At 44.9% G+C, this 27,818-nt stretch overlaps 1 protein-coding gene across 3 annotated transcripts; it reads left to right on the top strand.

Moving 5' to 3' along the window:
- The first annotated feature begins 835 nt into the window (after nt 1-835).
- Nucleotides 836-27,818, top strand: camta2 (calmodulin binding transcription activator 2). Of its 3 annotated transcripts, none has more exons than XM_026163413.2 (26): nt 836-889; nt 1,876-1,967; nt 4,813-4,916; nt 5,846-5,913; nt 6,006-6,141; nt 6,451-6,522; nt 7,657-7,804; nt 7,902-8,030; nt 8,117-8,327; nt 8,737-9,769; nt 9,892-10,563; nt 12,445-12,571; nt 12,661-12,795; nt 16,980-17,146; nt 20,057-20,238; nt 20,312-20,390; nt 20,825-21,092; nt 21,175-21,390; nt 21,468-21,670; nt 21,773-21,954; nt 22,039-22,243; nt 22,703-22,774; nt 22,878-22,898; nt 23,681-23,874; nt 25,226-25,300; nt 25,377-27,818. In XM_026163413.2, exons 2-26 carry the CDS (start codon nt 1,934-1,936, stop codon nt 25,429-25,431), a joined length of 4,788 nt encoding a protein of 1,595 aa, XP_026019198.2. In that variant the 5' UTR covers nt 836-889; nt 1,876-1,933; the 3' UTR covers nt 25,432-27,818. The 3 variants fall into 3 exon arrangements, with proteins under 3 accessions (XP_026019198.2, XP_080150518.1, XP_026019199.2); XM_026163414.2 differs by lacking the exon at nt 836-889 and adding an exon at nt 917-1,456; XM_080294392.1 differs by lacking the exon at nt 22,878-22,898.

Raw genomic sequence — 27,818 nt, 5'->3', positions numbered from 1 at the left:
CAACCTTTTTGAATTAAGAACTTTATGGTCAAAGTTCTCAAATGGCTTTTAGCTTGATTCACATCCGGTGACTGAGGAGTAGTAGGTCTAAGTGCATTAAGATGAAGTCAGTGGCTTTCAGGTCACGATAACAGCTCATGCAGAAGACTGTGCTGTTGGTCTTTACCCACCTGTCACAAGTTTTATCAGTGCACATACTCTCAAATATTCTGGGTGGATGTTGGATGCTATAAAAGGAGGAAGAAAATTGAGTTTCTGGATTAAAATGTTTTCATATTATTTACAAAGTGACAGTGACAGTCACAAGGAGAGAGAAAAAAAGTCCATAAGAAGAAATCATCAGACTTGCACAGACTACACCAAAAACAAGATTTAACAAGAACTGCACCAATACAACTGTGGATTGTTTCCCCCATATTTTTTTCTTGAAGAAAATTTCTTTAATCCAGATTTAGTACTTTTTGTCACACTTACAACAACAACAACAATAATATTGTTACACTACTATATAACACTATTGCTTCTATTATTTGCTCCTTTATTTAAACAATGAGATCAAGTTCTCTTAGTCAAAAGAGACCTGTGCACAAAAAATACAAAAATTGAGAAAAAGAGCCAGATAACAAAATGACACATTATAACACACACAAACTCTGGAATATTCCTTCCAGATAAATAAAACCTTTAAAGTGTAATCAGAGGATGCAACTGCATATTCCTTTACGTTTTTCATAAGTACAATTAAATTAACACAAGAAAGAATTTAGTATTGTATTTTTACAATGTGCTAGTAATAAACAGAAAAAAACTAGTCCAAGTCCTCCCGCCAGACGTTTCTGCGCAGTGACGTCATAGCCAGAGAAGATGGCGGCTGTGCTGAAGGCGGAAGGTAAAGGAGCTTTAAACAGATTGTTTTACCTCCGAACTCTGTGCTGCTCTCGACTAGCTCGCTCTGTTTTATACGGTATATCTGGAAAGGAGCCACCGCTGGCTGGCTCGGTGTAGCGTGCTGTGACCGGCAGGTGAAGCCCTGCAGCTGGGCTCCGGGACTGCTTTAATCACCGCGGAGGCGAGCCTGTTACCAGCAGCTAGCCGAGCTCCGCCGGTGGAGTTAGACGGCTAGCAGAGCAGCTAACACCCAAACATCCGCACTCGCATCTGAGTTCCCCTCCGAGTGTAGATCATGAGGGCTTGAATAAATGCAGCGCTGCGTTAAAACCTGTTGTTGTCTGGGTAACTGTGCTAATTGTTAACGCAAAGGCGTGAAACGTTAGCTTTGACCAGCCAGCTGCAGCTGAGCTCCCGCGGGCGGGGTGCTGTGCTCTGCGAGGCGGCCATAGCACCCATGAGAATCCGGGGTCTGAGCCCGGCCTGTGGAGACCGAGCCTGTGTGGGAGGAGGATGGATCCTCTACACAAGAGGCTCAGCGTCATCTGTTATCTGTGAACCTGCCTCAGTGAGCGTCTTGATGATTAGAGCTAAATCAGATATCGATCAAGTGACAGCTGGCATGTTTTCTGTGTGTGTGTGTGTGTGTGTGTGTGTGTGTGACAGCAGGTGATGTTTGGGTTTTATTCACGAATTAATCAAAGAAGTCATTCTGTGGGTTAATCATCACACACTCACACCGTGAAGCTGTTGTTATGTAACTAAACACACACAAACACACTCCTATCCCAACACACACCCACTTTACACGCTCTCCATGTAAAGTGGGTGCAAATTCAGCTGTTGCTAGGCAACAGGGAGCTATTGAAGAAGTGCGTGGCTGTCTGTGTGTTTGTGTGGAGCTAGCCAGTTCAGATATCAGATGTGTGTGTTTGCAGCTCTTGTTTGTCATTGATCACACTGATGACCTGTTCTGTGTGTGTGTAGCGGGGCAGTGCAGGCCGCCTTGCCTTGTGTGAGACTCATCCTGCATGGACTCGTCACCATGAGCAACAAGGAGATGGTTTCCCCGGAGACAGGTCAGTCCCATCCACCTGCACACAGACAGTGACTGCATGGTGTCGCGTTTGTGTGTCCATCAGATCAATGAGTTCTTCTTTAACGGATTTCTGATTTCCTGCCAGGCCTCACGAGCTGCTGTGTTTGGTGCTGTGTGTCTTACTGTCGGTGTAGCTGGTTGTGTCTTTCATTGTGAGTCAGAGGATCAATATGTCACTTCTTCTTGCAGTTGAAGTGTTTTAGCTCTTTCTGTCTTCTCGTGTATTTGTTTGTGACTGTTTGTCCAGCTGGACCGCCTCTTAAACTTCGCTGTCCTTCTTTTATTATTTATGCTCTTTCTTTGTTATTGTGTCTGTTTTCGCTTTGATATTTGTTGTTATTTATCTTTTTTTTATATATAAAACTATTAAATAAATGTAAGATAACGTGTGTTTATTCTTATTTATTTAACCGGTTTGGTATTATTAGGGTTTTTGGTTCTATCTCGGGTATATTATTACTGAACTGTATATTTTAATATTACTGGACCTAGTTTTATTTCAAATAAACGAATTTTATTTTATTACTGATATTTTATTACTATTATTGTTAGTAGTAGTTATAAATTATGCTATATTACTTTTACTTCTACCCCTTTCCTTCAAATCTGTTCTAAAAAGGTTTATTTTTATTGAAGTGAAAAAATGAAAAAATAATTATAAAAAACAAATATTTCAAGTTTAACATTTTTTATTTATTATTATTAATATAAGTTGGATACTTTTTTAAGCTTGTTGTCCACATTAGCTCTTTAGATATTGTTTAAATTTCATTTTCGTGTTGTATTACTTTCATTTTGTTTTTATATATTTACTGTTTAGTTTACTTGATCATTTTAACTTTATGTAAAAAAAATTGTTAAAAAAATTAAATCATGATTAAACAAAATCATTTCATAGCGTTTATTCATGTTTTAATTCATTTAGATATTATACAATTTGTAATAATTATTATTATATGTAAATTAATATGTAGTTTTTTTTAATAATAATAACAAACATCTAGCCGTTCTCTTCAGAGCAACGGCTAGATGTTTGTTTTGGGTTTTTTCAACTAGCTGAAAGAAAAAACGTCATTAGTCGGTTAAAAGATTTATTTTTGTTTAATTAATGTTAGTGTTGCTAGTGTTAGCAACACTAACACTAGCAGTGTTAGTGTTGCTATGACGATGTAATGGCGCCCCCTGTGACCTTTGCTCTCTGATGGAAAGCTGTAAATAAGGGAGGTGGACAGTAAGAAGCCGTTTTGTTGGTGTTCTGTGGTTTTTCTGCTCTGTTCGCGTATGAAATGACTCAGTGAAAGGCTGATCGCAGGTCCTGTACTACAGGACGGTATGAAAACAAGAGTGCAGACATATTAATCTGATGAAATCAAAGGATGAACCTGCTGGAGGGCAGATGTTAGGAAGCTCCTCTGAGGGAAAATTAGAGACGCTTTGGTTGCCGAGGCGTCTGCAGCTGTTTAATTTTACCTGTTTTAAGTCTTTACCAAAGTTTGACTGCAGCTCACAGCGGTACGTCGTGTAGGATTTCATCGTGTGTAATCTGTTTCAGCTACCAGTGACATGGAGATGCTTCAGTCAGATAACGCCCTGCAGACTCACTGTGGTCTGATGATGCTTGCTGCTGTAGAGCTCTGTTGTGTCAGCTGTGTCTCAGTAAACCAAACAGAAGAAGTCAGTGCTGCTCTGACTCAGCGACCTCATCTACTAAACTCTGTTTCAGTGTTTCTGAATGCTTTCCTACTTTTAGACTCAGTGACAGTCTGACTTTTTCCTCTCGATGAAATGAATGAGCTCCTGGGTGCTTCGGTAACATATATCGGAACAAGTGTCCCAGTTTCCTGCAGTACATCAGAGATATAGTGGGTCCCCGTGTATCTTTACTGGTGGAGGAGGGGTGGGGTTTGTGAGATCTTCAAGCTCGGCTCCTCTGTTAGACCTGAGAGTTTGAGGGTCAAGATTAGCAAAATAATAAAGTACAAAAGAAAAAGAAAGAAAGATGGAGGCAGGCTGGAAAAACGGTTAAGTCTCTAATTGAACTTGTTTATATTGTAAAGCCAGTGATGGTGCATGAAGCCCCTGACAGGACATTTTCATACCTTTAACTCGTTGAACTTTGGCACGCAGTCATCCACACGGACCCCCGCGCCCAGCTACACCTGAGTTCGGCAGCTTTTTGCTGCTCGCTGTGGTCAAACTGAGGTTGCACACATTGCCAACTCAGACGCGTCTATTTTTAGTCTCAGTTGTGAGTGAAACGCTGGCTCTGCCCAGCTGCGATTGGTGGAACGTGTCCACTGTCTGACACTTTGTTTGTCTGTTCATCAGTCCTGGGTCATTTTGTCCTTCATGTCATATCCTGTAAAAACCTCTAAAAAAGTGTTTGTTTGTTTTTACCTAAAATGTGACTGTTTTCCGCCGTCTTTGCTGAGATCCTGAGATATTCAGAGATTAATGTTCAGGATTCGGGCCTTTGATCGGTGCTTCTTCCACATCGCATCATCTACCTCCACCTCTTCCTATCCCAGCATGCTCCTCTGTTACACCAACGCTCTTCATGTCCTCCTTCATCCTTGAACCTCCTCTGAGCTCTTCCTCTGTTCCTCCTGCCTGGCAGCTCCACCTTCATCCTCCACTCTCCTCTGCACATGCTCAGACCTTCTCAGCCTCTCTGACTGAGCTGTCCCTGTGATGGACTCATTTCTAATCGTGTCCTCTCTCACTGAGGGTGATGATGATGAGAATTTGAGGTGTTTGTCCGCATCAGAACCAGCAGAACCACTAACTGTGTGTGTGTGTGTGTGTGTGTGTGTGTGTGTGTGCAGAGAACAAAGGACAGAGGAAGGTGTTTCTTCCCAACAAGCTGCTCGAGTGTCTCCCTCGCTCGTCCAGCCTGCCTAATGAGCGGCTCAGGTGGAACACTAACGAGGTGAGTTCTCGTGTGATTCTCGTTTCCTGTTTGACGCAACCGGTGGAGGCAGGAAGTGACATCACACGGAGGATATTATCATTATCACTGTTTAGAACAACAGACCGAGGTAGGATCAGAGAAGCAGGTTAAGAATGAAAGCAGAGTTTCAAACGTTAAAGGTAAGCTGTTCTATTACCCACGTTCGTGTCCTCCATCACTGCTGTTATCATCACTTTTAAGTGAGGACTTTCGGGGCAGGCTCAGAGGTGCGATCCCTTTAAAACTGGTGTTTACTTGCGACTTTCCCCGCAACCCTCCCTGCCCCAGAAAGACAGTCAGAGAGCCCTTGGGCCTCCACCCACTGTGAGCGTAGGTGACTGCATCAGGTCGGACATGCACGTCAATACAATGGTAACAATAGCAGAGGGGCCGTTCTTTAAATGTGAGGCAGAAACCGTCAGTTTGAGGAACTAAAACCTGCACAGGCCTCGCTGCTCTGAGTGTTTCTGCTCTGATAAATATGAAACAGAAACTCAAGAAGTCCCGTTATTTATTCAGTCTGCACACGCCACACTGTCTAAACCTGATGAGCCCGTTACAGTTGACAGTTCCCGCCGTCACCATCTGTGGGGTTTTCTGAGTTTGAAAGGAAGATTTGGCGTCAGCGTCACAGATGTGGCTGATTGTTTTATTTTACATAACTATAACTCGGATATTCTGGTCATTCTAACTAACAACTAACTGCTGCTCAGTCCGATGTTTTACTGGGACATTGAAAGCCTCCTGAAGTTTTCGGGGTCACTAAACGATATGACAGAAAACGTTTTCTTGAGCGTCAGCAGAAAACGTTTCATCCTGTATGTCGACTGTAACGCTGTTTTTACGAGCAGTTCACTCTGAGCTCTACATGTGATTTGAAATCATGTAAATCGTCTTTGTTTCTGCAGGAAATCGCTTCCTACCTGATATCCTTCGACAGACATGACGAGTGGCTCTCCTGCACCCTCAAAACCAGGTACAGACCCAGAGCACACCTGTCATACACAAACAGCTGAGGGCCTCTCTCCTGTTGGATTTTATTGATTGATTGATCGGTTTGTGTGTCAGGCCGAAGAACGGCAGCATCATCCTGTACAACAGGAAGAAGGTGAAGTACAGAAAGGACGGATACTGCTGGAAGAAAAGGAAGGATGGAAAGACGACGAGAGAAGACCACATGAAGCTGAAGGTCCAGGGCATGGAGGTCTGCAGCACGTGCACACACACACCTGAGCACAGCTGCTCCCCCTGCAGGACGCACAGTGTCACAGCACAGCAGAAGGAATACTGTTTGTGAGATTATTGTGGGAGGAAATAAGATGCATTTGCTGCCCTGAACATTATCTCTATGAATAAAGACGAAGCTCGTGTCCACATCCTGTTTTAGATCAGTCAGTTAGTCCAGGCTGCAGCAGCGACACAGCGTCTGCTCTTATTTTGAAAGGATCGTGCTGTTCTATTAGCGAGTGTTGAGGCTGACCCCTGCTAAACTGTGCTGGTCTCTGGGTTTCAGTGCCTGTATGGTTGCTACGTCCATTCCTCCATCGTGCCAACATTCCACAGACGATGCTACTGGCTGCTGCAGGTCAGAATAAACACCCCGTCACACACACATTAACACACACCACGCTGCCACTGGTTTGCAGCCAGTTTTCCTAGTGGTGTTGATTCAGCGCTTACAAGGAACCATATAGAAAGAAGTTGTCCTCAGCTTGTTTACGGGTTCCTTTTATTTACTGCAGTGTGTGAGCGACTGCAGGCTTAAACATCATTAAGATTAAGCAACACTGAGATTAAATGTTGGTGTTTCCACTGACAAAGTTCAGAGCTTGACTTTACTCCTGAAGTATGAAGTTGAGTTCCCTAGTTTATTGATAGATGCAGTTTATTCTTTGAGTTTAGTTCCCAAATTTATTTACTGTTTTTAATTTAAAAGTAAAGTTTAGGATTTAGTCTCAGACTGGTTCACCAGTTATGGTACTGAGTTTAGCTCAGAGTTTAGTTCCATGTTTTTCCATCGTTTTCAAATTTTAGTCTCTCCTGGGGTTTAGTTCCTTACTCAGAGTTTAGTTCCCAATCTGTAATTTAGTTACAAAGTTTAATCTAGTATTAGTTCCAACCTGTTACCAAACTTGTTTCGTTCCAAATTTAGTTGTAAAATTTAGTTCCCAGTGATTTAGTTCTTACCTTAAGACCATGGTTTGTAGTTCCCAAACTGAACTTTTGGTTCCCAAGTGGTTACAGCTTGTTTTCCAGTTAGTTAGAAAGTTTAGTTCCCAAACTACACCTTTAGTTCCAGCGTTTAGTCCCAGACTTATTTCCATGTTTCATGTCTAAGTTTAGTTACCTGGGATTTGGCTCCTGACTTCAGATCAGAGTTTAGTTCCCAAGTTTAGTTGCTGTATTTAGTTCCTGGTGTTAGTTTCCAAGTTTATTTACCAGTGTTTGATCCTAGATTTATTATTTGTTTTATTATTTATTACTTGAATTCCTGAGTTTAGTCGCCAGTTTAGTTACGAGGCTGCAGGTAAGCACGAGCAGAGTGAGAGGGTCCCTAAAACTGCGTATCAGAACTAAGACATCAACTGCAGGCGTGTACGCACTTGCAGCCTCAGTTAGCAGTACTTTCCCATGCAGACACATGCACATACATGCAGACACAAAATAATAGAAAATATAGACCTAAAATAGTATTAATCAGTGTGTTTCTGTGCGACAGAACCCAGACATCGTGCTGGTCCACTACCTGAACGTGCCATCCCTGGAGGATTCTGGGAAATGCAGTCCACTGCTTTGCGCGGTGGCCGACCGCCATGACAGCGTGCGCTGGAGCCGAGACGACCTGCTGAGCCAGCTGAGGCCCATGTGTATGCACGAACACCTAACTGCATGTGTTTGCCACATTGTGTGGATGCAGAGTGTGTATGTTTTGTAGTACTAATGTGTAGTTTTACTGCGTTTCAGTCCACAGTATGAAGTGTTCAGTTGGTGCGGGAGATTTCAGTATTGAGGAGTTGGTTCAGCAAATCCTGGACCGACAAAGAACCAAACCACAGCCGCGCACACACACCTGCCTGTGTAACACTGCCCAGGGTGAGCCCTGAACACCTTCACTGTGACATCGCTATGACATCACAGAGTGAAACTAACCGCCCAGCCCTGTTTATCTCTGAGCACAGTGTCATCCGGAGTGAACATTCCCCACCGATGTAACAGCACCAAGCATCGCATCATCTCCCCGAAACTCCCGCCCTCTTCCTGTAGGCCATCCGCCTCGCCAGTGTCCTCTGAGCTGGGGGAGGTGGGGAGAGGAGGAGCGGGAGGAGAAGCCAAACTGCCTCACCTTCAGGCTCAGACCAGCCCGGTCTCATCTCCCTGCCCCTCGTCCACGTAAGTCATCCGCACAGGAAAAAGGGAAGTTATCGGTCGAACTGTGAACGTTCCTGCTCGAGTCCTTTTGGTTTGGTGGTTCGTTTTAAGCGAGATAGCCCAAAAACTACTAAACTGAATTTCACGAGCAAAGAAAAAGCCATAAAGCACTTCAATTAAAATAGTTAAAAAATTGGCTTTGTTGGAGGATCTGTAATTCTCGTTATTGTCCTTTTGAACTGTTTGATCCCGAGAGAAAAGCGTTTTATTTTAAAGCAGCTCTGCCTCAGATTCACACTGACTCTGCAGAGAACACATATGGACTCACTGATTGTGAAATTCATGAACAATTTGTGCCAGAAAGTTGTCAGAGGGTATTGATCATGAGCTCGTTTCCTGATTGATCGATTAGTCCTGTTTGTTCCCACAGCTCCTCCTCCTCCCCGCCTCAATCCCACCGAGCTGCTGTCACCATGAGTAACAACGGTAACGGTTTCTATGGAGACCGCCATGGCAACCTGACGACGGTGGCACTGCCACAGAACGCAGTCATTGTCATGGCGACTGCTGCCATAACAGGAGAGGGAGGAGGGGGCGGCGTGGCGAGAGCGGAGGAGGCGGGTTTGCGGAGGAGCCTGTCATTCACCGGCTCTGGGCAGTTGCTGCTTTCCCCGGCCCTCCCTCCCCCAGGCATCAAGCCCACCTCCCCTTCCCCTCCAACTTCCTCCTCCTCACCTGCCCCCCCTTCCCTCCCCCCGCCTCCTGTGCAGGCACCAGGCGTGACCACCCTCTCACTCACTCTTCTGCCCTCCCCGGTTATTGGAGGCCTTCTCTTAACCCCGTCTTCCTCCAACACATCCACCTCCCTCTGCTCCCCACCACCTCCTGCTGCCGCTGTCTCCCCACCCTCTCCCCCCTCCTCCCCCTCACCCCCGCCGCCGCCTCCCCCATCCCTTCCCCCTGCCTTTGATCCTGACTCGTTCCTCAACTCCCCCAAACAAGGCCAGACGTACGGCGGCCCTGTTCCTCCTCCCTCCTCCTCGTCCACCCCCACCTCTGTCATGTGCACCACCTCCTCCCCCTTCTCTCCCCCCTCCCTCGCTCTCTCCCTGTCCCCCACCTCCACCCCTCCATCCTCTGTTTCCCCTCCTTCCTCACTGTCCTCCCTCTCATCTTCCTGTGAAGTGGACAGGAGAGACTCAGTCCTCCCTCTTTCTGCCTCTCCTTCCTCCTCCTCCTCCTCTTCTCCCCAAGTTCAGTCTACAATGCCCCCCTCCCTCTCCCTATCACTGTCTCCCACGTCCACTGTGGCCCCGCCCCTGCTGCCGCTCTGCTTGGAGCTCGGAGCTCTGGGGGAGTCTGAGGCAGTGAGGGAGGATGCAGAAGAAGAGGTGAAGGACAGGAGGGGGGAAGATGATGATGATGAAGGAAGTGCTCCTCCCTCTAAACTCGCTCTCCTGCAGGTGAGGATGTGCTCGATCTATTTCTTTTTAAAAAGTGTCTTTTAGTGGGGGACTATTTCCTGTAGCAGAAGCTTGTGACCCTCCTCCTACATCAACACCCTTTTTATTTCTCTGCCTTCCAGACAAACCATGCCTCCTCCAGCTTGGCACCACGGCAACAGACCATTAGCAGTTCTGCCTCCCTGCTCCTGGTGTGTCAGAGTTCGGCGACCCAGGCCTGCCAGCCGGCCAATCAGACTTACCGACAGGCTGGCGAGCATCAGCATCCGTTAAACCCCGGGCAACACTCCAATCACCTGTGTATACCTGAGGCCCCAACGCCCGCTCAGACATCCCGTCAGCCCTTGTTGCTGCAGCAGCAGTCTTCAATATTTGCCAACAGTGACGCTAACATGGACTCCACACCTGCTGCTGTTGCCATGGATACTGCTATCCAGGTGAAAGAGGAGAGCAGGCGGGGTTCCGACTCTGAGGACACCTGCATGAACACTCAGCTGGAGGAGGAGGCGGAGCCCTGCGAGCGGGGAGGGGAGGAGCTTGACATCTCCTTTGACAGTCAGTTTCCTGACCTCATCTCTGACCTCATGACGGAGGAGGCCAATCCTGTTGCGGCTCATTGCGCTGCCGTCTCCGCCGTGCCAAGCCCTGCCGTGTTTCCGGCAGGAGTCCGCTACGTCGTTCCTCCCCAGCCCTCCCCTTCCTCCTCCTTTCTCCCTTTTCCTCACCCGCTGCCCGCCTCCTCCACACGCCTCGCTTCCATCACAGACTTCTCCCCGGAGTGGTCGTACCCCGAGGTAATCAGTCGCCAATAAATCCGCTTCACAGTCGAGCAATCAGTCAATAGAAAATCAGTCAGAAAGTTTACAGTGAAGGAAGTGGAGTCCAGTGATCGGGACATTGATCAGACGAGTCAGTGATTGATGCTCTGAGCTTCTTTCACAGACAGGGTGGAGTTCAGCTGCTCGTCCACAAGAGGGCAGCAGAGTCCAGCAGCTGATTCAGATCAGTCTCTATCTTCACTGTCGTCATTGTTATTATTTATCGTCAGTGAGGTTTTATTGATTTAACTGGGTAAAAGTCAGAAGATTGAACCTGACGTCCATAAAACGACATGATGCATCGATGCAGCCGACTGGGATTGGCCTGTTCACTATGGTCAGACCCTCCTGCTGCTTCTTGTGGTGTTGGACATTTGTACAGGCCACGTCGTACATTTATCACAGAAGTACAAATCGCACATCATAAGCCGCCCCCAGAGAGCGAGCTCAGGAATTCAAGGCTCCCTCGTGGCATGATGATTTCTTTGTGTTCTTACTCGTCTCTCAATTGAAAAATGTTTTTTGTTTCGTTCTTTCTAACTGAGGGAAAGCTGGCACAACATGACCAATTTAAGACGACACAGCTACAAGATGCAGTGACCCAGAGTCTCCATTTCAAATTGGGTAGAAAGGGAGGACTTCAAACTATAGATTTTAAATTGTGTCGATAGGCCGCGTAAAACCAGTTACGATTAAAAAATGGCGACGGAAAGTGGGCGAGTGGAAGAAAGAGAGAGAGTGAGTTTTCATATTCGAGACATTAGTGACGTTTAGTGTTTGGAGGCTGTAGTTAGTGTGTTGTGTTTTGTGTGTCAGTTATACTGCTGAATGTCACATTTGCTCCACAAAAGCCACCAAAGGCAGATTCCAGTGGAAGCGCTTCTACTCGGATTTAACATTTTTTTGTCTGAATTTAGATCAATTGTGATACTATAGTGTGTAAAAATGAAAAAATAACTCCAATTTCAGATATTTGAGGTTGTGCTGAAAATAGTGATACCAGACAAGGCAAGATAAATAGTTTTTAAAGGTGAAATATAGAGGTAAAATCAAAAGTAGTCAAAAACGGCCAGTTATACCCTGGACCCAGAGGCTTAATTAAATATTTCTAAGAGGGAGACTCAAGAGAAATGTGATGAATTGAAGGGGGACAGTACGGTGGGTTTGGTGGTGCGAGGAGCTCAGATGATTATGTCCCGACAGGTGTATTTTGCTCATAGTGAAAGGTAAGGTCTCTCAGAAAAATTATGCGTAGATAATTGTAATAAAATATTAATTTTTAATATTTTTTTCATCGATGTTGTGTGTGTGTTTTTTTTTTCTAAATGCAAACTCTATGGGTTGCAAAAAACCCTGTATGTGATGGAGGGAACACAACTTTCAATTTATCCAAGATTCGACGCGACAAAAAAGATGGAAATTTTTGCAGGATGTAATCAAACAGATTGTCGTCGCCCTGCTGAGTTGGTGATGTGGGCACCCAAGTTTGTGAACGCGATAATTCAACAACGAAGTGATGTAGGATTTTGAAATCGTACCACGGGTGCTTCTACTAACAGGGGTAGCAAACTTTTAACATCCTCATCTTTAATAACGAACTTCTTCTTGTGTACTTTGATCAGTAAACGCGTCGATTGTTCTGTCTTTGGAGACGAAGTGTTGCGCAGAGTCAAATGTCAGGCAAGAGGTTGAAAAACTTATTGTCAGAATTACAGATGTGTCATCCTCACGTCACACAGTATAAAAGGATAAACTAACTGTGTGTTATTAAATGCATAATAAATATTTTGTATTTAAATACATGTATGTAAAGGTGTTAAAGTGATGACTCATCAGTCATCGTTGTGTCCTCTGCAGGGCGGAGTAAAGGTGCTGATAACAGGGCCGTGGAGCGAGCCGTCGGGTCGGTATTCATGTGTGTTCGATCAGAGCACCGTCCCCGCCTCGCTGATCCAGCCAGGGGTGCTGCGCTGCTACTGTCCTGGTACACACAGATTTTCCTCTTCCAGCCTGACTATGCTGATTGAAATGGCGCGTGTGACCTGACAGACTCTCCCATCTCCTGTCTTTCAGCCCATGAGGCCGGCCTGGTCTGTCTGCAGGTCCTGGAGTCTGGAGGTTCGGTTTCGTCTTCGGTCCTGTTCGAGTACAGAGCGAGGAACGCCAGCTCTCTGCCCAGCTCTCAGCTCGACTGGCTCTCACTAGACGGTCAGATTTCCCTCTCTATGTCGCCACCTACACATGGCAAATAATTAACGTGGAAGTGGGCTGAAAGAGAATTTAGAGATCCTGATATTTCAGATTTTGTACTGCCAAAAAACAAAAAACAGATGATGCTTGATATGTTTGAATCTCAGGCATTACATGACAACCCCAACACAAGGCAGTCTGTATCAGTGAAATCAGCCAATCAAAACCAAGCCTACAAAACATCGAAAAGTCAGTTCAGTCAAGTAAACTCTGCCACACAAGCGGTTCAGAGGTCAGATACACTTCTTCAAAGCTCACTCCAACCTCAGAACCAAACTTTCACTCAGTTTAGGATGTTCCAAAATCCCAGTTTGTTCTTATGATCGTGAAGAACAGCCACAAACCCACAGAAACCAACACAGAAGGACAAAAAGCAAACAGAAGTCAAGTATCTGGAAGTATTCTGGAAGATTATCCACCAGGCGAAGTGTCCCATCAGAGGTTCACCTCCTTAATCTTACTTATGAGGCGAAACCAGCCAAAGTGTTAAAGATGTGAGGACCAACCAGTCTGTGGGCTACAGTATTTTTGTTGTTGGTGGTCCTTATACTGCAATGGAAACTGTTCCAATATATAAAGAGCAATCACATCCTCCCTGCACACATGGTGTCATCACCATTACACTCCCTCCAGTTGGTTCTTTGGAGGACTGTATGGAAGTCTGTCTGAATATGTAGTTTGTTCTTGGATGGAAAATGATGTAGTAGAAAAAAACTAGTAGTAGTAGAAGTTTTAAATAAATTGTATCAGCATTTTGGGTTCGGTGCCTGTGTACTGTAGTGGTTTACACATTCGTCTAACGTGTTCCTGAGTTCATGTTTGACTCATGCGGTCAGGAACAAATTGCCTGTTAATCAGAATGTTGATGGTTTGAAAGCATTTAAAGGCCAAAGTGCTGTATGAATGTGAAGTGTAGTTAGAAGGTTTACAGTGGAGCAACTACTGTTCAGTGATCGGGATATTGATCAGACGAGTAGGTGATACTCTGAGCTGCTCTGCTAGAGTCAGTGTGGGCTTCAGCTGCTCGTCCACAAGAGGGCAGCAGAGTCCAACAGCTGATTCAGACCAGTCTCTACCTTCACTTTAGTCATTGTCATTATTTATCATCATACAGTGAACTTTTATTTTAACTTGGTCTTTTTTTCTGTAACTTTGCGTATGGCAAAGATTTTGTTTTATCCGGGTCGCAGAGGCAGCAGCCTAAGCAGAGAAGCCCAGACCTCCCTCTCCCCAGCCACCTCCTCTAGCTTATCCGGGGGAACACCCAGGCGTTCCCAGGCCAGCCGAGAGATATAATCTCACCAGCGTGTCCTGAGTCTGCCCTGGGCCTCCTCCCAGATATTCTAATATTTATTCCTAAATTCATTTACAGTCCTCACATCTGTCTGCTGCTGAAACCTTGTGGCAGTATAGGGATACTTCCTATTAGGAAGTCTTTCATCAGTGACAGTTGCTTATTATAATGATAATAATGGATTGGATTTATATAGCGCTTTTCAAGGCACCCAAAGCGCTTTACAACATCACTATTCATTCACTCTCACATTCATACACTGGTGGAGGCAAGCTACAGTTGTAGCCACAGCTGCCCTGGGGCAGACTGACAGAAGCGAGGCTGCCTTATCGCGCCATCGGCCCCTCTGGCCATCACCAGTAGGCAGTAGGTGAAGTGTCTTGCCCAAGGACACAACGACCAGGACAGAGAGCCCAGGGATTGAACCGGCGACCTTCCGGTTACAGATGCGATTCCCAACCCCCTGAGCCACAGTCGTTTTTGTTTGTATTAATTAACGCTGCACTCACCGCTGTACGCTGGCGTCCACCTCCTAAAGGTATAACTGCATGTTACGTTGATGCAGCTGACTGCAATAGTCTAATTTTTATTGAGCCAGAAGTGACCAGGATGTCAGCTAATACTAGTTGCCTTAAAATCAGATCCATCCTAAATCAGCACTGAGTAACATTTAAATAAAGTCTTTGAATTGCACTCATTGAAATTAGAGCTTAGAATTCTTGGGCAGTACATTTAACCACACAGCAGTCATATTATTTGTCAGATTATTGGATTTAAAAAAAAAAAGGATCCCACAGCACAAGTTCTAGAGGCCCAGTACAGGTTTCCAATTAGCTGATGCGAGGCCTAGCAGACAGCTAGCAGCTACAGCAACCTGTCAGAGATCACGCCCCTAATAATGAATTATCATAACTTTAACACGTGGCATATTTAAAAAAAAAACACCCTCTGTACATTTGTAGAAGCAAACAAACAAGATGATATAATCTGAATAATAAGCAGAGGATCAGTAATAGAGCCTTGTGGAACTCCATTCTGAGTTTTGTTTTTCTCTGTGATCTGTCGGTTCCTGCATCCAGGAAAACTCAGATTTTTGTTTAAAATACTTCAGGTCAGACATTTAAAGGCTGTTAAATGTGTACTCCTGTTTTTCTGACACAGAGACATGCTGATTTCTGCTGTGAAGTTGGACTTTTTAACACTTACACACTTGGGGGGCCTCTGGTGGACATTAGTGGAACTGCAGCATCTTGTCTTCAGCTCGGTTGGTTGTTGTGGTCAGAGTGAGAGGGCAGCTGTCTGGCCTCAGCTGTCTGTCTGTCGAGGGTTTCCGTCTCACATTCAGGAATGTCACACAGTCAGTGGAGACACTCTATCAGCCTCCCCTCCCCGCCCCTCCCCTTCCCTCTTTGTGGGTTTCCCAGCATGCCTTTCTGCAGTGTTTGGACGTCCTGCCTGCTCTCTCTCTCTCTCTGATCCTCGTACCGCCGCTCAGTCTGCCTCCTCATGGCATGCGTGTCTTTGTGCGTTGCTGCACACATAAGGATCCCGTGTAGACTTGTCCTGTGACATCACAGCGTACCCAGCATGCTCCTCACCTGAAATCAGACGCCCACAGACAGACGATGGACACTCGGCAGCAGGATGGTGCCGGTAGGACCAACCTAAGAGAGTGTGTGTGGGTTTGTTTTTTTTTTTAAATGTGATGGTTGTCATGGTTACATGGTTGCCACATAACCACGGCAACCACCCACAGTCATCAGAGAGGTAATTTTCTTTCTGTAAACTTGTATTGATTACGTGTTTAATAACAGGAACAAACATGAGAGCTGCAGGTGGAAGTAACTGTTAAAAGTTTTAAAACTGAAGCCACATCTCTCACGTTGTGCGACGCGTAACGTGTAATTATTTTTGACCTTAAACCTAGAAAATGTTAACTTTAATGTGCTGTCTGTCATTCTCTGAGGAGAGAATCTGAATCATTGCTTCTTCCTTAAGCATTGATCATCTCATCATTTCTGTTTGGATTTTAAACTCGGCACTGTTTTTTTAGACTTTCAAAGCCGTCACCACGTTCAGGTCCCCGTGGCCGCCGCCCCGGCTGAAGGAGTCCGAATCAGACGTCGTTTTCTTTGAGTTTGTGTCTCTTTGTAGGTGTTTTTGTTCGTTAGCAGACGAAGGTCGATCCAGAGAAACGGGTAAAATAATCACAGCAGCTGTTAGAAAGCAGGGAGTCCCCTGTGTGTAAGAGTGTGTGTGTTTGGGGGGGGTCCAGGTCACAGGCTATATTAGGGACTCTGCTTTTATTTCCTTCACACACACTCGGTGTGCCAGGCGGCTGAGCGATTGAAGTCAGTCAGATAGTTTCCATGTGAGACACTGTGTGTGTGTGTGTGTGTGTGTCTGTGTGTGTGTGTGCACGCGTGTGTGTGAGTGATAAAGAGGTGCTCTTTAAAAAGTTATTTAGGAGCAGCCTCATGGTTAGAGCTGTCAACACACACACAGTTTTCTGAGCTTCAGGACTCCGATGATTGACGGTTTGTCCTTCTGCTGTTGAATCTGCAGCAGTTTACCAGAGATAACCCTCGATACCGGTGCATCATGGGAAGTGTAGGACCCAGGGAGTTTTCTCACTCAGCAGCCCTGTTAGTAGCAACCCTGTGCAGTTTACGCTTCAGGAATAAGTGACGTCTGTTAGTGGAGACGACCTTCCAGAAATAAACCTATAAATATTGTAAAGTTTTGTTTCGCCATGCTAACGCCCTACAAAAAATCCCCCCGCAGCGCTGCGTCAGTAACTATAGACGATGGATGACAGGGTTTCACCCTCCGTGTTCTCTTCCTGCAGATAATCAGTTCAGGATGTCCATTCTCGAGCGGCTGGAGCAGATGGAGCGCAGGATGGTGGAGATGGCCCGCGACAACAACCAACAGCAGCAACAACGGCAAAATCAACAGCAGCACGGCAGCCAGCTGGCCACGCCCCCTCCTCCTCCACCAGAGGACCACGAACAGGTGAGACTGCTGTTCTCCATCTGAACACCATTTGAAGTCACTTCATACCAAACTTTCCTGAAAGCGCTGCTTACCTACAATAAGTCACGATTGTGTTGGATTTCTGTCTCCGTGTGTTCACTCCTCTCAAAGCATGTCAACAAATACTCTTTTAAGAAGAGATTAAAAAGTCAGTAAAGAGGTTTTGATCTCAGTGGGTGGACTGAGCTCTGAATGTAAACGCCTGCTGATCTTTGTTTACTCACATTCACCGAGAGTTAAGAGGTTCTTAATGAACTTCAGAGCAAAGCCATCCAATGCTTTACAGTTATTAATAATATCGGTGAAGGGAGCTCTGATGGTGGCGTAGAGAGGAGCACGATAATCATGGCGGGAAAAATTAAATGCACTTGTGACGTTGTGCAAAGCATTAGCAGATGACAATGATCCAATTCTGAGCACATTTTAAACAAAGAGAACCAAGATGAACACTTTAACACAGCTTCTTATGTTTGTTCCATGAACTGAGCTGACTGTAGGTCAGAGCGGACGCCGTGTTTATCATCGCTGAGCTCTTAGAAAGTGTTTAGCACCCAGCGTCTGCTATCACTGACGCAGGTGAGCAAACTGTCGAGGCTGACAGGGGGACATAGAGCTGCAGTGGGCGGTATCACAGCTAAGAGTGGTCTGGCTGGGAGAAATCATATAAGTGGGCCAAGGACAGAGCCCTGAGGAAGCCATGATTAAAATTAACAGCAGAGGAAATGGAGTGCATGTTAATGGATAACTAACAGCGACAATTTTTATTTATCTAGCACCAAATGACAACAACAGCCACCTTTATAGTGTAAGGTATGGATGATGTCTTTGTAAGAAAGCTGTAAAACTGAACTGTAGGTAACAATTCAGTCTTGTGACGCCGTCTGTTCTTCAAAAAAAATACAATGAAAAGTCGTTATTTTCACATCTTTCATTTGGTGCCCACACTCAGGTCATTCAAAGTAGCAACCTGGAGCCTGGAGCTAAACAACAACAATCAAAACCACCATGAAGTAACTGAAAAGTTACTACACAGAGTAAAAGATGACAAATGAAGCTCGATTCTGAGAGCAGTAACAGTTCAGCTGAACTTTTAATTTGAAATTCACTAAGACTGAAACTTGGATGGATCCTCCTCTAAACTCATCAAACTGCAGCAGAGGCCTCGCGGCGAGCGCGTACAGCTGGATCCTGTGAAGAACAAACGGTGTGACCTCTGCTGAACCTCCCTCCGCCCCCTCGCCCTCCCTCTGATGTCATGGGAATTTGGCAGACGCCGCGGTCGAGTTAAAATAGCCTCGCTGTGACAGAGAGACACTTGACCTTAACTGAAACAATCTGCTGTTGTCTTGAGAAAGAAGAGCTGCTCAGGGAGGCCCCGTTAACTCTCTCGTGCCCGGGCTGTTACGCAGCTGTGCACATCTGTCAGTCAGCTGTGCACACACAGATGTTTGTGTGTGTCAACCCTCAGGCGTCAGCATGGTGCCACTTGGATTGAACTCTGCCTGCTTTTTCCACTGATCGAGAAAATTAAAAATCACATTGTCTGAGCAGCTGGACACAGCAACTAATCTACACTGAACTGTGCTAAAGGAGATTCACCAGCAACCTAAACTCCTAACGAGCAACATAAAGCGCAGCTTTAAGCCTTTAACAGGAGCTTTAATGCCTAAAGAGTAACTTGAAGAGCAACTTTCATCCAAAGGGTAACTTTGAAACATTAACAAAACCCTTAATCCTTTAAGCTTTAACAGCAACTTTATCGCTTAATGATCAGGTTTTATTCCTAACAGTCACTTTTTTTGTTTAAAAAGCAACTTTATTCCATGAGGAACAAATGAAAGAGCAGCTTTAAACCTTTAACAACAACTCAGCTCAAACAGCTGCTTTGAAACTAACTTCAGTCCTTAAAGAGCAAATTAAAGTTAACAGGCTTAAAGTGGATTAAACTGGAACTGGATTAAAGTCATCCTTTAACACTAATCCTTTATTGCTTAAAGAGCACCGTCAGTACTTTCTCGGACTACAGAAACTAAGGGTGGCTTGTGAAGAACAACACTCAACTTCAGCGGCAACTTGAATCCTTCAAAAACAAAATATATTACGCAAATAATATCTGCATAAAGTTAAAGAGCGATGCCTTAAAGATGAAATTCAAGGGCAGCTTCCATACCAAAAGAACAACTTTAAAAGCAACTCTAGCAACTTAAAGGCATTTATTTTTCCTTAAACCTTTCATAGAATGAGTCAGAGTAACTTATCCTCCAGGAGCGTCAGAAAGAGACCCAGTGTTTTAGCTCGATCGCGGCACTTTTGCAGACCTAGAGTCTTTGATTGCTGACCTGAGCGAACGTAATCAATCAGCCTGGAAACGTCACTTTGAATTAAAATAAAAATGTTGCGCGTAAACTGGAGACCGCAGAGTTTATTTACTGCGCGGGTTAGCGTGCGGTTAGCGCGGTGTTAGCATGGTGTTGGTGCTGCAGCTGTCCGAGAGCCTGATGGATGACTGACAGCTGGGTGGATCACAGAGACTCTCTCTCTCTCTCTCTCCCTTTCTGCCTTCAGTCATTTTTAGCCGCGCTTGTCCTCACAGAGAGGGGAGGGGGAGGTGTGCATGCCTGGGTGAGTCGCAGGGAAAACTGGAGGGGAGGGAGGAGGGTATGAATGTAATGTTTCCTACCAGCTGGAGGAGAAGGAGGTGATTTATAAACTATCAGTTATCAAGCTAAAGGAGCTCCCCTGTGATTGGTCTAAAGTGTCACATGACCCTGTGAAGTCAGGTAGCAGGTGAGGTCAGAGCAGGTTAAAAAGGGCAAAGCTGACATTAAGCTGTCTGATCTGTGTGTGTGTGTGTGTGTGTGTGTGTGTGTGTGTGTGTGTGTGTGTCAGTCCTCTCAGTGGTTCGAAAGGAGGATTGTGGGAGTGTGCGAGCGGATGATGAGGGGCGGTCGGTGGTCAGGGGGAGGAGGAGAGAGGCTTCATCACTCCGTTCGTCACCGTGGCATGACGCTGCTCCACCTGGCTGCTGCACAGGGATACACACACCTGATCCACACACTCATACACTGGAGGTAAACACACACACATATTTTCCTGTTACTGCTGTTGTTTTTGCTTTGTTGACATTGTTGTTGCTGTTCACAGGAATGTAAACAGCGACAGTCTGGACCTGGAACAGGAAGTCGATCCTCTGAATGTCGACCACTTCTCCTGCACGCCGCTGGTAAATATACACACACAAACATCAGTGGCCAACGGGGTCAAAGTTGATTGTTCAATATTTCAAATTTGTACCAAGAAGAGGAACTTCTGCCTTAAAACACCAAGTTTGATCCCTAAAGAGCAGCTTGCATCCTGTTGTGTTACTTGCTGTCGTATTGCTAACTGAGTTGCAACTAAAGGTCAACTTTCATTGTCCAGCAGTAACGCAGTGAGCGCCATATGAGGAATGTAAAAGACAACTTCAACACTAAAAGAGTGACTTTAGTTTTCAACAAATGTTGAAGAGCAATCCTTAATCAATACAGAGTGAATTAAAGCAAATCTATTCACTTTTTGGATAGAGACCATCTTCCATCCTCATAAATGGAAGTGTCAGAGTTGTCATGCCAACATCTGGTTGCTGCTTCCCTCACCTCTGTGTCACGTGTATTCCAGATGTGGGCATGTGCGCTGGGCCATCAGAGGGCGGCAGAGCTCCTCTACAGCTGGAACAGTCTGGCTCTGGGCATCCCTGATTCTCTGGGACGCTTGCCTCTTGCCGTTGCTCGCTCCCGAGGACACACTCGCCTCGCCACGGCGCTGGAGGAGCTGCACATGCAGCGCACGCTCGCTAACGTGGTGTCCAGAGACGTGCACACGCCTCCAGCAGATACGCACACACCACAGCCACCACTGTCCCCTCTCTCCACCAGCCCAGATACAGGTACTGCTTACACCTGTTGCCCATCATGTGGCCTGAATCCATCTCTGTGATTGGCTGTAACAGTATGCACTCTTCCCAACAGGTCTGAGCTCCTCCAGCAGTCTCCCCTCCCCCAGTGACCCCTCCTCACCCTCCCCCAGCTCTGCTTACTCCAGTGGCCCCGCCCCCATGGAGACATCGCCCTCTTCCCCTTCGTCTCCTTCCTCCTCTTCCTCACTATCTGTCTCCCCTCCCTCCCCCTCCTCCCTCCCTCTGGAGTCCATGTGGGGGGAGGAGACAAACACCACTTTCAGCACAGGTAGCATTAGCGTTCATTTATTTGTAATTCGCTGATGTACCTGATGAGGTCACTGATCGTCAATTTCGATCTTGCAGGTTTGAACCCTGGTGGTTCCAGAGACTCCCCCCTTCACCTCATGGACTATGAGAGCGTCTCTGCCAGTCACGCTCAGTCTTACATGCACACGGCGAGCAGGCGGCGGTCGCACGCCACACTGGAAGAGCAGCTGCTGAGCTACAGTGAGAATGCCGAGAACGAAGGCGAGGAAGAGGCGTATCTGGAGGAGGAGGTGCTGCAGGTACCAAAATATAGTCCCTTAGTTTAGACCACACTCATTTTTTTAAATGTATTTAATGAAAAAAAATTCACTGTTGCTATGGTTACCATCCCCACACAACAGGTTGACATGGCAACGCTAGCAGAGCAAATCATCGAGGCAACCCCAGAGCGAATCAAACAGGAGGATTTCCCCAGGGGGGCGGAGTCACCGCTCCGAGAAAGGTGGGACAACCCGGCCATACAGGACACCTGGCTGGCTACATACCTGGAAACGGTCGATACCCACACACACTCCCCGCCCAGGTAAGTCCCGCCCCAAAAGATGCCAGAAAAGTGTAACCTTTAGAACCAAACGTTGTCATGAGAAGTGTGCACATGTGCTTGCAGGCGCGTGTGCCCCCCCTCACCACTCAGCGCTTTAGCCCTCCAGAGGCTCCGCCCTCCCTCTTCTGCAGCATGGGCAGAATTCCTCAACGCCTCAGCCAATGGGAAGATGGAGCGAGATTTCGCCTTGCTGACGCTGACAGACGGCGAGCAGAGGGAGCTTTACGAGGCCGCTAGAATCATCCAGAACGCCTTCAGGAGATACAAGGTGCACATGGCGTTATGGGAAGTGAGGGAGCGAGCAATATTAGGGATAAAGGTTTCCTTCTAGTGCAGGGCGAGCCGTAATCCACCTCTAAGTTTAGTCTGTGTGTCCAAGAACACAGTTCAGTCCCGTAATCTAGTCCGATAGTTCACTTCCTTCTCCCCCAGCTGAATTTGGTCATCCTAGTCTAATTCTCCAAAGGTTTTTTAACAAGGGCTGAACTGTTAACAAAGCATTTGCACCCATTCAGCACCAAAAATGTCTTTCTGTATTCTCCTCTGCTCTTTATCAAATTTGTGTCTGCTAACAAAGAAAGAAATGCCCTCAGTATCTCAAACATCCACATCATATATGCAGGATGTCTGCAGTCAGATAAGCATACCAGAGGTATGGTCTTAAACCATCTAGGTTTGGTTTGGCAGTTTATTCCCAGGAATCTTAGTGTTTTTTCTTTATTTTCAGGGTCGGAGGTTAAAGGAGCAGCAGGACATGGCTGCGGCCGTCATCCAGAGATGCTACCGGAAGTACAAACAGGTGTGTGTGTGCTGAGCTGTTTGAGTTTGTCTCGAGCTTCACTAACACTAAACTAACCTGCCATGTCTCTTTACCATCTCTCTCTCTCTCTTTCTCTGGCTAGCTAACATGGATAGCTCTGAAGGTAATATGGCTGACAGTAGACGTAGTGATGTGTAGTCAGTACATCGCCCTGTGTGTGTGTTGGTGTGTGGCTCACTGTTTAACGACCGCAGTAATGTATCCGTACTACCTCGAGCTCATGATGTCACTTTATTTTAGATCCAGTTTTCATTCGAGCTGGAACAGAGAGGCCCAAACCTGGGAAATTACATAAAATTGTTAAAGTAGGGCTTCACTGTGCAGCAATAAAATACTCAAAGATAACAACTTTATTGTCAAGTGACAAAGAAAAATAAAAATTATCACCTTTGACAGCGTAAAACAGCAAATATGTTCCCTTCTCTTTTAGTGGCAAAAGCAATGTAAGATAGTCCCAGCAAGTTATGTTCATCGAGATATTGAGTTCATAGCAGGATAAACTTTTACTATTACTGTGAAAGTAAAACTGAGATTAAGTTTATGCCCAACATGAACATCTTAAAAAACATTGTTAAACTCTGCTCAGAGGTTAAATGGGCGAAATGGAAAACCAAACGAGTGCTGTCAGCGTTAATCGCGTTAAAATGATGTTAACGCCATAACCGCATTAATGCGGCAAATCTCCGTTAGCGAGCTGATGCTGACAGCACTGAGTAAAACAAAAAGAAAGTCAGATTTATAAAGAGTCCTGAACTGAGGTACGGTATTTGAGGTTCACCGGAGTGACGACATCAAACAGAAAACAGATGATGGATCATCTCCCCGTCAGTTTCTCTAAACACTGTTTCTTCTGTACGAACTCTAACACTCCGTTTGCCCCCTCAGTACGCTCTCTATAAGAAGATGACCCAGGCAGCCATCTTGATCCAGTCCAAGTTCAGGTCGTACTACGAGCAGAAGCGTTTCCAGCAGAGCCGGCGGGCCGCCGTCCTCATCCAGCAGTACTACCGCAGCTACAAGGAGTATGAGCGGCTCAAACAGGCACCAAGAGGCAGCGCCACCCACAACTCCAAGATCAAGTAAGACCTTATCACTCCTGAAACAAGCTAATAAACCTGGTCTGATCGCATGGAAACAAGATTCATTTCTGCCCACAAAAATAATGTAGTAATGACAGGTTAAGACGGTGTCTTCTTCCATACTCTTAAGTATAATAGTTTCCTAAAAGGAAAAACAGTTTCATTCTGATTACAAATTGTTCCCTCAATAAAACAAAGAAATTTTTATCTTTTCCCACAAGATAAAAATTTGTTCTCTCAACACAATGAACGAGTTTCTCCTTGTTCCTTCTGAATATGAATTTGTTCCTTCAAGAAGTACAACTTAGCCCTTAAATAAACAATTCTTTAAAACAGGTTAATAACTTGTTCAGTCAAGAAAACTTTTTCCTCCAAAAAGGTAATTTGTTCCCTCAGGATAAAAACTTGAGGGAACAAGCTGCTGTCTTCTTTCTGTCGTCTGCAGATAAAAATTTGTTTTCCCACAACAAGATCATTTGTCCCATCATGATAATAACTTGCTCCTTTGGGATATTCACCAACGTGTTGAACATCTGGACATATGTTGTTAACTTGTTTCACACAAGAAAATAACTTTCAAAATCTTCTCTAAATATAATCACTTGTTCCCTCAAGTTTTTCTCGAGAAGATCAGTTGCTGTGCTGCCTTCATGTCAACAATGAAGCTTAATGTAAAAGTTCTCTTTAAATAAGCCTCTGCATCGAAACACAGATTTAGTTCCTCATTTTTAAGTAAGTCCCATTTATTAATGTAGCACTTTTTAAGAAGAGAATGTGCTACAAAGTGCTTTACAGGGAACTTAAGTTGTGTTTTTTTTGTGTGATGCATTTTTAAGGCCATAAATTAAGAGTGAGGATTTTAAACTGATATCTGTAGCTAACCACAAGCCATTGCAACTAACAGTGGAGTGATATGTGAGACTTTGAGTGTGAGTTGAAAGCCTTGCAGTAACCCGTATCCGCTGCCATCAGAAGGTCATTTGTGACTTTAAGGAGAGCTGTTCCTGCGGAGTGTAACTTCCTGAAACCTGACTGAAAGTTATCAAGAATATTATGCGTCTCAAGTGCCTTACTTACTTGTGACCAAACAGCTTTTTCTAATATTTCTGTAATGATGGGAAGTTTCAAAATGGGTCTGTAGCTTGTCTGTGGTGTGCAGTTCTTAGCAGAGGTTGAATATCTGCTGTTCAGAGCACCTGGGTAAAGAGCCAGAGAATAATTGATCAAAGTGACCACAGAGGGCCCAATTTAAACTTTAAGATAAGGGTTTCGTTTGAGTTAGATCTCTTAAGTTGTGAGGTTTAGAAACACACACTGATGACAGATATTTTCTTTTCTCGTTGTCATTAAGGGGGTCGTTTCTGACAAAGAAACAGGACCAGGCAGCCCGCAAGATCATGAGGTTTCTGCGGCGCTGCAGACACAGGTAACAGGAGGAATTTTAAAATTATAATGATATTTTTTCTGTCAGCCCGAATTGAGTTTTAAATATATTTTTACAGGATCAAAGAGCTGAAACAGACGAGGGAGCTGGAGAGGAGAGGACTGACCACCTAAACCATTTCAACCTTTTCTCCTCTCCTCCAGCGGGGAGAGGGATGACGGCGGGAACGAGAAAGCTCAGCAGGTTTAGTTTGATGTATACAAAGAGAAAAACCAAACGAGGAAACGACAGATGGAGAGAAGGACAGTGACGGAGAGATGCCTTACCCCACGCCAACTCTATCTATCTACTGATCTATCTATCAATCTATCTATCGATCTATGTCTTCTCTCCTGTTGAATGTAGCTGTCTGTCTGCAGCTTGAAGCGCTCCGTTCGTAAGCAGCTCAGCCTCCGTGGGCTCGCTTCTTTGCCCTGAGCAGTGTCTTGTAGTGAGATCCTGGCGGTCTTTTCTTACTCCTCATCTGACCGGACAATCATTGAGCTTTCAGTCTATATTTACAAACTGACGATGATATCAGGAATTGATCTGATCAGTGTGTTCACTGACAGAACAAAATGAACTGTTTTTGTAATAAAATAAATCAAGCTTTTTTTAGTAAAAACAGAAAAAAACAATCCTCAGATTAATTGCTGAGGATCCCTGTTAATATTGACCGCACTGCATTTGTTTACCTTTATATTTATTTATTGATTATTTTCAGTAAAGTGCGGTGAATAAAAACCTTCCTCACACTGCCAGATTGAAATCCTCTATCGGGCGCTTCTTCCAACAGGTCTGCAGTTTGATTTTTCCTTTCCATAACAATCAACAGCAGATGAGTCAGAGACAGGAAGTTAAGGAAGAGCGCTTTGTTTTCACAAGGAAGCACACTGAGAAAGCTGCCTCCTGGGAGGCACAGCTCAGGGCACAGTGAGCCCACATCCAAGTGTTGTTCTTTTGTTTTTTGTCCCATAATTCACTGCTGTTTGTCATTTTGGGGGTTTTTTTATATGAGGGATCGAAGGGACGTGTGAATGTTTAATTTCAGCTGCAGCACTTTTGAATGGAGCTCTGCTTCTTTTGAAATGTACATGATTCTATCAAAGCTACTTATAAATATATTTAAACACAGCCACATATAGAAACATATATACATATATATATTCTAACGTTGGACTTTATAGATGCTCTGGATGTTTTTATTTATTACAGCATGAACTGTTCCTGTGAGTGTGAGTGAATGTGTGAGTGTGAGTTCTGCACAGACTGTGAGGTCGAGTCTTAATAATCCCACCCCCCAGGCGACGGAAACTTTCCCCGAACCCTGACCTCTGACCTCAGTCAGATGCTGATTTTTCTGTTTTAGTGAGAAGATCTGATCAGAAATCAGAGAATTAAACAGCTTGTTTATTGTTTACCTTAAGTACCTTAGAGATCTGGTTGTTGCTGCCTGATCTAAACCAGAAGCTCCATTTTTTCTTCACATGTGCAAAAAGGGCTTCTTCCTGTTCCTGCCTTTCACAATAAAGGCTCTTAGTGTATCCACTTGCAGAAGATGGACATTGATAAAATGTAAAGCAGATTGTAGAAACAAAATCAAATTTTATTTTCAGGTTTATTAGATCCTAAACATGTTAATATATATGTTAATCAGTATTCATGTTGGATTTATTTGGCAGATTTTAAGGAACCAAATCTCAGAGAGAAGTCTGCTCCAGGTTTAGGGAATAAAAAGTAGTAGATTTGTGGAACACAGAGTCCGATGTGGGGAAGTAGAACTTGCAATAAGTACTGCCACCAAGGGAGTGGAGGGATCCAGATCACTTTATGAAAAAACTCCACAATTTCTCTGCTTCCTGTTTCGATGTCTTCTACTGTACAACACCTGTCAATTAAAACAATGCAACGAGTGCTTCACTCATCAAGCACCTGGATAAGACTTAAAGGGCCCTCCATCCTTTATCTTCCATCTATCTGAATTCAGGCTGTGGTGGCAGGAGGCTCAGCAGGTATTCTGGATGTCCTTCCAGATGCTCAACAGTCTAGTTCCCCCCAGGATTCTCCTCCCAGTTGAGCGATAAACCTTTAAGTAAGATAGCAACACAGATGCAGGTAGTAAGATGTGTTTTTTTTAAATGATTATTATTAATGGTACTTTGAACTTTTAAGCACAGCTGCTTCCATTTGATCAAATCTCACGTTATTCTTCCTCTGATGAGGTCAGAGGTCAGATGGAGCTCCTTTCTCTTCCATATTTTAATCTGTGCAGCATTTTATTTCAGGGCAACATTGAGGACAAAGTACTCTCCAAGTCCTGCTGTGTTTTTTAACGATGTGCTTTTGTTAGGCGGAAGCGCCCGAGCATGAGCTTTCATTACGAGTTGTTTGCTCTCAGTTTTTCTTCTTCAGCCATTGCAGTGAAGCTTTGCATGAGTTTGTATCGACTTGTTCTGCATTTTAAACCTTTAAGATGAAATCATTGTTGTATGACTCAGATGATTAAATCAACTGTTTGCTA

Source organism: Astatotilapia calliptera, chromosome 3 (genome assembly GCF_964374335.1).
Source record: "Astatotilapia calliptera chromosome 3, fAstCal68.1, whole genome shotgun sequence".
NCBI lineage: Eukaryota > Metazoa > Chordata > Actinopteri > Cichliformes > Cichlidae > Astatotilapia > Astatotilapia calliptera.
This window is presented reverse-complemented; position numbering and strand designations above follow the sequence as displayed.